The sequence below is a fragment of the Bombus flavifrons genome, chromosome 14, assembly GCF_040668555.2.
Source record: "Bombus flavifrons isolate JBK064 chromosome 14, iyBomFlav1_principal, whole genome shotgun sequence".
In the NCBI taxonomy this organism is placed as follows: Eukaryota; Metazoa; Arthropoda; class Insecta; order Hymenoptera; family Apidae; genus Bombus; species Bombus flavifrons.
This window is the reverse complement of record NC_138455.1, coordinates 1,733,919-1,746,135: the sequence shown is the minus strand read 5'-3', so window position 1 is coordinate 1,746,135 and position 12,217 is coordinate 1,733,919. Positions and strand designations below refer to the sequence as shown.

The 12,217-nt window shown below is 37.7% G+C and overlaps 1 protein-coding gene across 2 annotated transcripts in view; it reads right to left on the bottom strand.

The window, feature by feature from the left end:
* The window catches only part of LOC138187003 (dipeptidase 1), a 144,112-nt gene that overhangs the window by 32,565 nt on the left and 99,330 nt on the right, over positions 1-12,217 (bottom strand). For both annotated transcript variants that reach the window (XM_069127415.1, XM_069127416.1), the window contains exon 5: positions 11,670-11,826. In XM_069127415.1, the coding sequence (XP_068983516.1) occupies positions 11,670-11,826 (157 nt within the window). The remainder of the gene's footprint in view (positions 1-11,669; positions 11,827-12,217) is intronic.

The window sequence follows — 12,217 nt, the reverse complement described above, 5'->3', positions numbered from 1 at the left end:
CTACGTCTTTCGTCCTTATGTTCGTTTTCTTTCAACTTTCATTTGCATCTCGCTGCTTTTTTCAATGTTTGTTTCGTTCCTTTTACCTTGTTTAATCTTGCTCCACCAGTTTCTCATTCCTTTACCCATCCCTTCGATTTTCTTACCCTCGTCACGGTTTCCCTATCTCTCATCCTCCTACTTTCCCTCCCCCGTTCCTTTTTTCGAGTAAATTTAAAGCTACCCCATTGCCCGAGGAAACGCCCTGTCGATTTATCAGTGAAACTCAGGTTAAGTAGAGAGGAAGGAAAACGAGATCGAGAGACGAGGGAGGAAACGCGAACGAAAATTGGCGGATGTATTAGTGTTTGCGTTAGCTGGCCGAAAGAGCCGCTGGTGTACCCAAACGTATCCAAAGAGAATAGAAACTACCCTCGTGTTAGTGGGAGAAGAGAAATTTTGTTGGGCGCTCGAGTACTCTTCTTAGCTTCGTATAATATGATGTATTTAAGGCGTGCTTAAAACATTTACAACTGTTAACTAAGATACCGTTTATTACGGAGCTCGAGGATCTCATTTTACGAGTCGCACCAAATTGTTTTACATTCTACGTTTTCTTCTTTAATAAGATTTTACGTGTGTAGCGTACGTATACAATTGCTTCAAAAAATGTTTCTACACATCTTTTTTTTTAACGAAGTGCTTTCTTATCAGGTTGTATATATCATTTCCATGGTACGAAATTGCAGTTGTACAAATATAAAAGTGCTACCTCTGAATGATACGAAAATTAATACACCGTGGGTCTAAATTCGTGGTACAAATGAAATCAGGGAAATTCTGTGGTTCGAAATAAGGCGAAAATCGAGAATCAATTCGATAGAAGCGTGGTGGTGGAAGCTTCATTTTCGAGAGAAACGAACTTGAAAACCAGTCAAATATACGTGTACTTGACCAATTGTCGATAAAGGTGATGCATTAATCTTTGGTCCATCCGAAATGAATCTTCGACACGGTGCGGTTCGTTGTTAATTACTGAAATAACTTTCTAGAGCGCGTTTGCGAATTCCTGTTAACCTTCCCACATAACCATGGTTCGCATGCGCTTCGTATTTATCGCGTGGAACGCACGCAGGTATTCATTTCCAAGTATCCGGCAGAACGTTCGTGTGCTCTGGATCGTTATGCATGTGTTTAATTTTGTGGTACACACCAGTGTATGCAGATGAATCTCATATGCGAGTGTGAGTATATCATTTATCGAGCATTTTCTGCATTCTTTGCAATATCCCACTCTATATAAATCATAAAGATTACGATGGTTACTCGTGATTTTGTAACGAGATTAAATCTTGTAAATAATAAACAAACCGTGGAATATTTTTGTGCGGCAATGTACGCCGATGCATATTTTAAAAAATTCTGAAATCGTGTAAACGAAGTATGTGAGAGTATTACAAAATGAATTAATAAAGAAGTTACGTAGTACGTTTGCAACCATCAGAATGAATTATGATTATCTCTGAAAACAACTCTCGAAAATAGCGTGCAGTGGTGAGATTACAATTGGATAAATCCCCTCTGTTCGAATTATATAAAATTTCCATCGATGAAGGAGCTTGTCGAACGTTAGCTCGTAGAAGTTCAATTCCTTCGAAATGCTGAATATTAAATAGAATGCAACACAGTTTTATGAAACTCGCTGTTAAACGATGCACACAAAACGAACTCGTTTTTACGTAATATTATGCAAATACACTTTCCAAGAAAGTTAATCCGCTCGAAAACTTAGGTGGTGTGTTTCAAAACACTCAAAAACGCATATTCAAGTAATAACATGGCAGACTAAGAATTGTGGTGATGTAAGCCAAAGTTTCGAGAATTCAAGTTTAATCGTGTGGTTCAGCTTTTAAGGATGCCGACAGTTTAGTTTCTTATCCGGCGAATTACAATTTATAATTTCATTCTATGGCAAAATTATAAGTGGTATATTGGACTTGTGAATTATATTTCTATTATTGCATAATTTGTTTTTTTATAAATTGAAAAGCTACAGATTCAATGCCATGAACAGATAATTTTCGTCAGGTTTACCTATTACTGAAATGATTTTTAAAATTAGATAATTTAAACCTATAATCTGCTAATTGTATAAGAAGATATTAAGTACTCTTTCTAGTTATCTACTGCTTTTCTACTGATTCTTATACTTTGATAAAATTCACATTATGATTAAAACTGATCTCAGATACAGGATCCATGTGAAAAGATAAAAAGGAAATGCCTTCGAAGTCTGTTAGAGATATCCAACGCGTCAATAGCAATTTGCGATATCGAGTTGAAGCTTGAAAAACAAAAAAGAAAGTAAATTAAAAGATTGGATGGCTGGGGTTGTTTACCGAAGTGCAATATCTCGATGGAAAAGGATGTTTCGTAACACTAGACGAACAAAGGGGAACGATGGGTCATACGCGAATAGATCGGAATAAACGGTAGACGCAGCCAGGGTGGGAAAAAAGAAACTAGCCTGCAGCCAGTGAGCCCTCTTTTTACGAGTTTGCATCTCGAAGGATGTTTGCGAATGCCGAACTAACGTTGAAGAAAACAAACACTTGAAATGAACTAACGCAACTGCCGAGAAGTTTGCAAATGCGAGCATCTCACGCATACATAGGTATATGCAAGATGGATGCATCTTTGAATTACGAATGATCCATCTGCGAACTTCCAGGGAGAAGTTTCACGAATTTCCGTGAAAACATCCGTGAACGAAAGATGTGTCTCAAATTTTTCACGTGAGTCGCCTTCGTGATTTTAATAAATCTCTACTGTTACTGTTCCCACATGCGTGCGCTTGTGTGCGTGCCTGTGCATATATGCATGGAATATTTGTTATGCTACGAACGCGTATTCTATTCTTCGCGTCAAAATTCCGCAGTTCTAAAAAAGAATACAGATCACAGTGGTCTTAATATTTCCTTTTTTCTTCACAAACAGAAACGATATTCCCATGACATTCTTAGATCTGTGCGTTTTCCAGTGAAGTTTTATACGGTGTATTACTATTTTTACACAATTTCAGGTTTTATATAACTTTAGGATCTGAAGTTGGCGTGATTTGATTGCTACGGTGTTTAGTTTGACATTATAAGAATACGCAGGCGAACTTAAACTTGCAAAGTATTAAATGAAAACTATGTTTAATAATGAAAATATTAACTTAACATTAACAGCGAATCGTCTGATTCTTAAAATTGTCCAAAACTGACGCATTTCGTGAAGAATAGAAATTGAAATGCCTGAAATCGAAGATAATTTAAAAGTCAAGCACAACACCACGATTGTAAATAATTTTGTAAGCTACTGTACATAATATATTGTACTACATCTTTTCTCTTCTTCTTGATATTGTAAAGGTAGTGATGAGTAAAAAGTGTCGGGGCTTATTTCTTTTCTTTTATTACGTTTTCATAATTTAAAAGTCAATCAGAGCAAGTCATCCTTATTGCAGAACCGGAAATTAAGCTTTTGGCGAACAGCCTATGCAATCAATACTTCTCATGAACAGCATGCAATAAAACACACCTCTCGTTATTAGCACCCGTTGAATTTTGTCGAGCCATTTCTTACACGAGAAAAATGGTCCAAAACGGTTCGATAAAATTTTACTTCAAAGGATTGAAGCATTGTCTCGATAATACATTGCACGAAATCGATTCGAAAATACACTCATAAAATTTTAGTGGTTTGAAATTAGGCGACATTGCGGGTCTAAATATTGTCCTTTTCATATTTTATATTTTTGTCATAACTTTTTAATGAAGCTTCGAACGATCTATGTTTATATAACTATGTTTATATAACATTTTTTCTTATTTATATCCATAGAATATCCCAAACAAGTTTGGCCCGATAAAACTGGTTACTATATATATACCTATTTATTTTCATCCTATCACTTTAATTCTCTTCGCTTCGCTTCGTCATTTTAATTCTGGTCATCCATAACACATATTTAGATACACGTTACAGGTACGTAGTTTCAAACAGTCGTTTCTATCGAATCATAGCTACCAACTATAATCAGTGCTCCTTTTCCACTGTTTTAATTACGTTCGGTCGAATTCACAGTACGTTTGCCTAGAAACATGCCGCATGAAAGAATTTTCCACTCCTCTGTACGCGATTCGTTTGCTTGTAACCAACACCGGGGGTTCGTCGGTTTCGTTCAAATAAAGAACCCAATGAAATCCTCTCGTTAAGTAGCAGAGGAGTGCGTTTACTCTTTGAAAATGGCTGCGTGCATCAGGACTGGCTGGTATGACCTAATTATGATAGCGGTACGCCAGCCAGAGTGCCATGCACCTACTATAAATGGATGCCCGTAAACCAGTCCTGCATCTGCTGCATCACGATTATACCCTCTCGTAATAACAACCAATCCGTCTCACCCTTCCCAGCCACCGCCATAAATGACGAAGAGAGGTGCATGTGCGGAAGTAACGTTTTGTGAGCCGCATCTCCGTAACTCCGGCGAAGTGATTGACATATCGACAAACGCAACCATCCCTTTGCCCCTTTTATTTTATCAGCCCCTCATAAAACTCTGATTCGTTGTTTAACGATTAATCGTTAACGAGGACAATCAACCACGCTCCACTTTTCACGGAAATTTCATTCAGAGTTTTTTGATTCGATTCCAACAGATGGAGAAAATTCTTCTTCCTTCGAGTTTGATATAGATGAAAACATTGGAATTTCATTGTACAGGGTGATGGAGAAGTTGGAGAAGCTCGTATGCATAAGCTGCGTTCATCGATCGTTCTTTGTTCGTTGATTATTTTCGAGTAACGGCGATGTACGCGAGGGAAATTCCTTTTGTCGAAGGAAGGTGCTGTTTTATGTCGAAGATAGAGGAAGAAACGTCGAAATCAACTTTCTCGTATAGGTAGTGCGGTATAATTTTTTAAGAACAAGTTTCAACCCTTATGCTGCCAGTCGAAAAAATCTTATATCTATATAAAATCTGCGTTCCTAAAAATTGTAAATGTTTAAAATTTGTTTAACACTTGGTCGGTTCGTTTTGACTGATCCATTGATTTGTTTTATTTTTCACGCGAATATTCTCCACGTTCGTTCAGTCAGTGCCTATAGGATAAGTGGAAGAATTAATTTCAACGTGTGGTAATTAACAGTGACGGGCAATAATTTGACCCGATGCTCGTAAGTGACATTTTCGGTAGTTTATCGTCGCGCGGAATATATATAATTGAATAATTTAAACGTTCGAGCAGAATTTTGTTCGCGTTGCGTCAGTCGCAGTGGCGTGTAAGCACAGAAAGCCCGCATGATGGTGGTGCTTCTGTTCGTAGGTGAACAAGAGGCAAAAAGAGGATGTGTGTTATGCAGGGTGGATTCCAATGATTTTCATAGTGATTGACGTATCGACACGTGCCATCTCTTTCACCTGGTTTTCTCGTCACTCGTACAATGAAATTTCAGCTTTTTCTATTTGTGACTTTCAATGTCGAATTAACGAACCTCGAATGGATACGCGTTTCAAGCGAAATTAGTTCCCTTCACGAATCGGATTCGTTGATTTCGTTCGTAACGTATAGGTTAAATTAACAAGACGAATTTCTACGTAAAAGTTTGAATAAATGTTTTAACACGTACGCTGATTCACGAAACTATAATGGATATATCGTATATATCATAGAGAACTTTTGGATATTTCATTCGCGCAATTTTGCGATAACTTTGTGTCGATTTCGTTATCTTCAATCGTGATGTATCGACGTTACCGAACTATGGAACATTACTCATTAGTAATCTGTGTGGTTGGATCGTTAGAGGGCAATCCTTTGAGTCCAACACAAACCAGTTTACGTATGAATTTGGTGATTAGAAACTATTGATTAGAGCTTGGCAATTACGTGAGACGCCAGTCGTACGATGCTGGAATTTAGATGCGGCTCTTATTAATCGTTGTGATAGGTACATTCTGAATTCGTCATCAGTCCTGAGAATCAGGAACAGAACATATCAAATATTTAAAATTTACAGAAGCTATATAAAACCGCTTGACATAAGTCGTAATGAGTTCGTAAGAAACAGGATCATCATAACGCATATCTCCAATGAGCGAACAAAAGAATAGAACTTTTAAAATCAGATATACGTTAAAAAAGATATAACGTCTATGAAGAGTTGTTAAAATCATACTACTGGACTCTGCTTTAATAGACTCTTCCGTAGGTTATAACCGCAGTAGTTATAACCATAAAACATCACATTCTTCGGAATTCAGCCAATAGAAATGCGAAATTGAACTATTAAGACGGTGAGTAGTAGGTGATCCGCGCGAGGTAACTAAGCCCGCGTAATTATCGTGTCAATAATCGAAGGGCAAAGTTTCTCTTGAAGCTTACCGGCCCATTGACACTGGCAGAGTCGTTAGCAAGCCTTCTTCCTGCTCCGCCAAGTCCAAATAGTACCCGGTGCAAACTTGTCGAAGTTTCGAATGCACCACAGCCCAGCCCGAATACGTAATGAGTACGTGGCCTCTTGGCTTTGGACCATTATGCGAGCCGGACCATTATGACTAATCGCTTGGAATGCTTTGCTATCGGGGCCAGGCAAACATTTTGCGACAAGAATGATCGGCTGAGCCTTCCCACCCAGACGAGAAGAATGAAAATTGCTCGATCGTTAACTTCGATTTACGTCAAGTTTCTGTTGATTTCAAACCTGTTCGTTATATCGTACCAATTATGAGATGCTTTCTGCAATGGAAAAAAACATCATAGAAACGAAGGAATATCGTAGGTACGAATGGTAGGTCGTTAAAGTTTTGATACTTTTTCTGTTGATTATACTCTGAGTTTCATTGAGAGATTTACCGATTCTGTAATACATTTGCAGTAGATTAATCATCTGATTGGTCTCTTTAATGGTAATGTGGCGCTATTATGAAAGAAAGTACAGCATGCTACTAAGAAGAAAGATAAAAGTGATTTGAAAATCTTCGAATGCCCTCTACTTCAGTTTTTGTAATCGAACTTTCCATATTTAAAAAATAATTAATAGACAAATAATTAAAGAAACGATAGGATACAATCAAGTATTTCTTTGTTCGTCTTGCGTACAAAGAATCATATTCGGTCGTTTCTCGATTTCTTGAAATACCTTTTGTCAAGAAATTTCTTAACTTCACAATATCGGTTTTTCTTAACAAAATTTCCTCTGCTCGCGACGTAGCTTCCCTAAGGAGGAGACTCACTTGACACGACACAGCGTCATCTAATCTATGACCTAATCTCAAACGCAAGTACAGTTCAGCTGGTCCAGCGGGAGCGCCGGAGAGGGAAAGAGAGATGACGATATGTGACTAAGTATACGAGTATGTACATGTTGCCACGAAATTGGAGCAATAGAGATGGACATGAAAGCTGTGGCACTGAGAAGGACAGTGATAAATATATATATATATATAGAGAGAGAGAGAGAAAACGGGCCAGAGAGAACAAGATGGAGGAAGAGAGAGGGAAATGGACGTTCAGGCATTGGTAGCACCGTATTAGTGCACCGATTGCCCGCAGCAGGTCTGGGCTAAGTGAATGGGTCTGCGGAGGGCTTTGCTGATTATGGTGTCGTCATTGATCCAGATCGAAATTGGCTTGCTTCTGTCATGGAACGCGCCCAGAGGACCATTAATATCCTCCTAGGGGCCTGGATGGAAGCAGAGAAATAGCCAGGGGAAAATGGAAAGGGGTGGATGGTCACAAATTTTGCGGTATACGAAGACTTCGCGCGACCCTGTCACCATGAATCTATTCCGTAATTAGACTATTAATTTTGGATCAGGATCACTTTCGCTCTGACTCTGGCTTTTTATGAAGTTTCTGGAAAGACTTATAGGCAACCTCTAGTGATTCTGGCATTGGTTTAATGATTTTTTCATTGATTTCCCCCGTTTGTGTTTTTCAGGAAGACGAGAGAACTCGAACATGTGAATTGTCAATCTTTTTGACAGGATATTTTTAATTACGGATCCCGTAATTTTTACACTAATTTTTACACAAGTATCTTCGTATCACGAGATTGTATCGTCTAGTATGATATTTAATAATAGCAAATTAACTTGGCAACATCTTTGAAGTAACGTCGATTCGACTGAAATTTCTATAGAATCACACACAAATAGAACGAGCTCTATGGTCTGGAGCAAGCACGGAAAGAAGAATGGAAGGAAAGGAAAAAAAAGGAGTGATTACAATGGTGAATCCATCGAGTGTCTGCATTCAATTCATGAGATTGAATTGGTCTTCTGAACGAGTTTGTGCAAGATATACTGGTTCGATAATGTACGTTGACAGACTTCATAATTAGGGGAGAAGTCAATTATATGGAAATGTGGCGCTTTCCTTTGTCGGACGCGCTCGGAATTCTTGCAGGTTCTTCTTGTACGGTATTGTACATTCGGTCTTTCGAAAACTATCATTGTACCATCTGCGAATTACGAATGAGAGCAGCTTTGCTATTACCATTTTAAATTACGACCGTTTTATCCTATAATATTTATCCTTCTGCGCTTGTTTTGGTAATCGATTCATGGAGACAATCGACAAACAATCTTTCCGGCCAACATGCATCCGATAAACAAGCTGTCCATGGTCGAAAGAAACACATTTGCCATCTTTTCAGCAGCACAAAAGCGACAATTTCTTTCCTCCTTAACTCCCACCCTCTATCAGATTTCGAGATCAAAGGATTAATTACAAGCCTGTCTCCAATTCGACGCGATAGAAAGTCCCTTAATTTCGAATTTCCAGTGTGTCACGCCGGTTCGCGAGAACAAAGGTTATAACTGATAACAGTGAACGCGAAACCGATACCCTGTCGAAGATATATAGTCTTTCCAATCTGTTGGCAAAGTGGAAATTATAGTCGGGCTTTTGCGGCTGGACAACGCACGAAGGGTAACTGGAAACGTCAAGTCAAAAGAGAGGTACTTCCATGACAGACTTTTAGGATCGTCGAAAGATTGTGCGGCTCTATATCCTGCTCTATTGAGTAATTGAAGATCCCAAGGAAGATACCTACTGGCTATCTCTCGAATCAGATTAAAAGCTGTCTCGTTACGCGAGATCAAAGGAATCCATTTTCTAGTGGTCGGGTAAAAATACTCGTTTCGAGTTGCACTAACGTCGATCGCCGTTCCGGTTGGGTCGCAAAGGAAGACGCACGTAGATGGTAGTAGCCTTCGTGGCCGATCATTGCTCTTTTTTCATTGCCTCTTTCTCTTACTCCCCAACTCCTCGTTTATCTGCCCCTTGTTCACGGCCTACCTATCCATATCTGTCCATTGCCAATATCTTGCGAAGATGGTAAGAACCGACGCGACGATACAAACAGGATCTCTAGGTCAGATAAGAGTTAGTGCTCACTTGTTGACCCGTTTCAATGGTCGTAATTTATCGAGATACGCGATACGGGCTGGAGGTGTGGCCAGTTGCTGAAAGATCTGGACTTATTACTGATTTATCGGGGAAAAAGTAGGATTAATGGTGTACACCATCGGTCGAAAGCATTCGCTTGGTTGGTTTTGACAGGATGTAATTTTATTACAGAATTGTTGATAAAATAATCGCAGATTATTTTGTTGCTTATAATTAGACTGCGGTCTTTTATGCATCTACGGGGAATTAGAAAGTGCAAAAATGTACACAATGCATGTAATACTGTTGAAGTAATTACTTCAAGGAAAGCTCTATATCTTTACTTTCGTATATCCGTGATCTGGAGACCGCTGTTACAAAGAGAATAGAATTTAGTGAAAAAATTCAAAATAAGGAGAGGTCTATATTATTGTGCCCTTGAATATAAATTTTGTTTCGGACTACAAGGTTTAGAGACAAAAGAGTTATAAGTAGATTTCTATTGCTGCTTCCTGTAGCCTTCAGCTAGAGCTACAAGGTTAACTTTTTAATAATGTCCTCTGCTATAAATATATGAGCGTGCTCCCTATCATAGCTTCTTTTATTGTATTGTATTGTAACACTGTAAGAGTGAGGATGTGGATCAGTATACACTATACCTGAACTTATATTTATACTTATGCCTTTACTTATTTCAATATATTTTTTATTACAAATTCATCCACTCGTTCCTCTATCAGTCAACCTCAACAAATACAAATATATACGAAATGTCCAAATATATTTTAATATATATTTGTATAAATATATTTTAATATATATTTGTATAAATATATTTTAATATAATAATATTTATTATAATTTGTGATGAAACTACATAATGACCATTTCCATTTCTTTAATTATATTCATGAGAATATAGAAACGCATAAAAGTTCGTCTATTTTCAATCGTTATAGCTCTGTTCCGTATACAAATATGCGTATGCAAATAACGCATAGAACGAAATGTTCGTAGCTATCATTTACTTAAAAATTTTGCCAAATGCAATTACAAACGCCCTAATTAATTTGCACTTATTATCGATCTACCGATATTGATGACATACATATACCAATCAACAATTTGTATTATTAATTAAACGTTAAATTACTGCACCTCGTGCAATTAAGCACAAACAACAAAATTACCAATTACGCTTTATTCCTTGCATTGATATATTCACGTATGTGCGTTATATATACCAACAATGAAAAAGATTCTAATGACTAACGAACACGTTGTTCCGTCTCTTGCAAAATTTAATTCCAAATATTTTTATTAAATCATTTGGAAATTAAATAATCTTCGATGTTCGATCCCAATTAAAATACACTACTAGATTGAACACACATTTACCAATTAATCGTATTCGGGTATTTAATTAAACACGAAACCATTATCGGAATTTTTCGATCGACACTGCTGTAGTAATGTATTCGACTCGTAATTAACATTCCGTGATTTCATGCACTGTCTGTAAGCAAACGTTGCACAACCAATTTCTATTTCCTCCAGTTCGACAGGTTCTCTCCGAATTTAATTGAGCGCTCTTGGATTACTCCCGAAGGGTTTAGGCATAAACTTGCTTGGGATTTACCGATACGTTCCTCCTGAAGCCAGTCGAATAGTTTCAATCGAAAGTTAGCAGGTTTCGGTGCCATTAAACGGTAAGTAATCATTCCCGCCAAAATTGTCCCCGAAGTGAAATTCGAAATGACTAGGAATTTCCAACTGCGTGAGCCAAGTTGCGATGATAATATCGTTCAAATTTTCCACAATAATTTGTATGTTTTATAATCCTACGCTTTACTATTTATTATAGTTATTGGTTTACATATTAGTTTCTATTTTATATATTATCAATTTTCTCTTTATTACAGAACGTCTACAATAATTCTCTAAAGTTTCATTTCACGTGTTCATTTTAAAACAGAGGAGTCGAGTGTCGTTCACCGAGCTACAATAATATTTGTACGGAAAGTCTCTTTAGACGGTAGGTCGAAGACAGTTGTTCAAACAGAAACCGCACGATCGAGGGTCGACAAGGTGCTCGTAAAGTTTGTTTAAAACGCAAAACAATAACGTTAAGTTGGATTGAAGTAATTAAACGCGGATATCTCGTCACGTTGGCAAAGTTGAAATTGTAATTAGAGATGACTGAAAAAGCTACCAGGGACCGGGTTGGGATCTGTGTTATTTCACGCTCACCTGTGCACCGACGAGACCAGCACGTAATCTAGGAATGTCTGTGTGACTCCAGTCTGATCTAGCCCAAGGATCAACTCTGCCGAGATCGCTGCTCAGATTGACCTCGCCGAGTTGATTGTGTACGAACTTTCTGACGTTCCAGGGCAAATCGTTGTGCCTGGGGAATAAAGCCGTGGAAAACGCTTCGTGAAGAATTATTTAATACAAATCGCTCGCTAACTATATTGCTAGATAGGTAAACTATATTGCTACATCTTTTTACGTAGATTATCCTTATGTACTATCCAGGGCCCTTTTATACGATAATTTACCAACTAACAATATTCGTGAATCGACACTCTACTACTTATGAACTCCTTTTTTATAATTTTACAACTTTATACCCTACAGAATAATAAGTTGATTTGTAATTTGTACAATTTACCTGTACAATTTTAGTTTTTTGCCTAGCTCGTTATCGGTAGTTCGTAACTTGTAAAATTTCGTTAATGATTTTAATTCAATCGTGCAAGAAGGCCTGGACGAAAAAGAGAAAGTAAAATGTAATA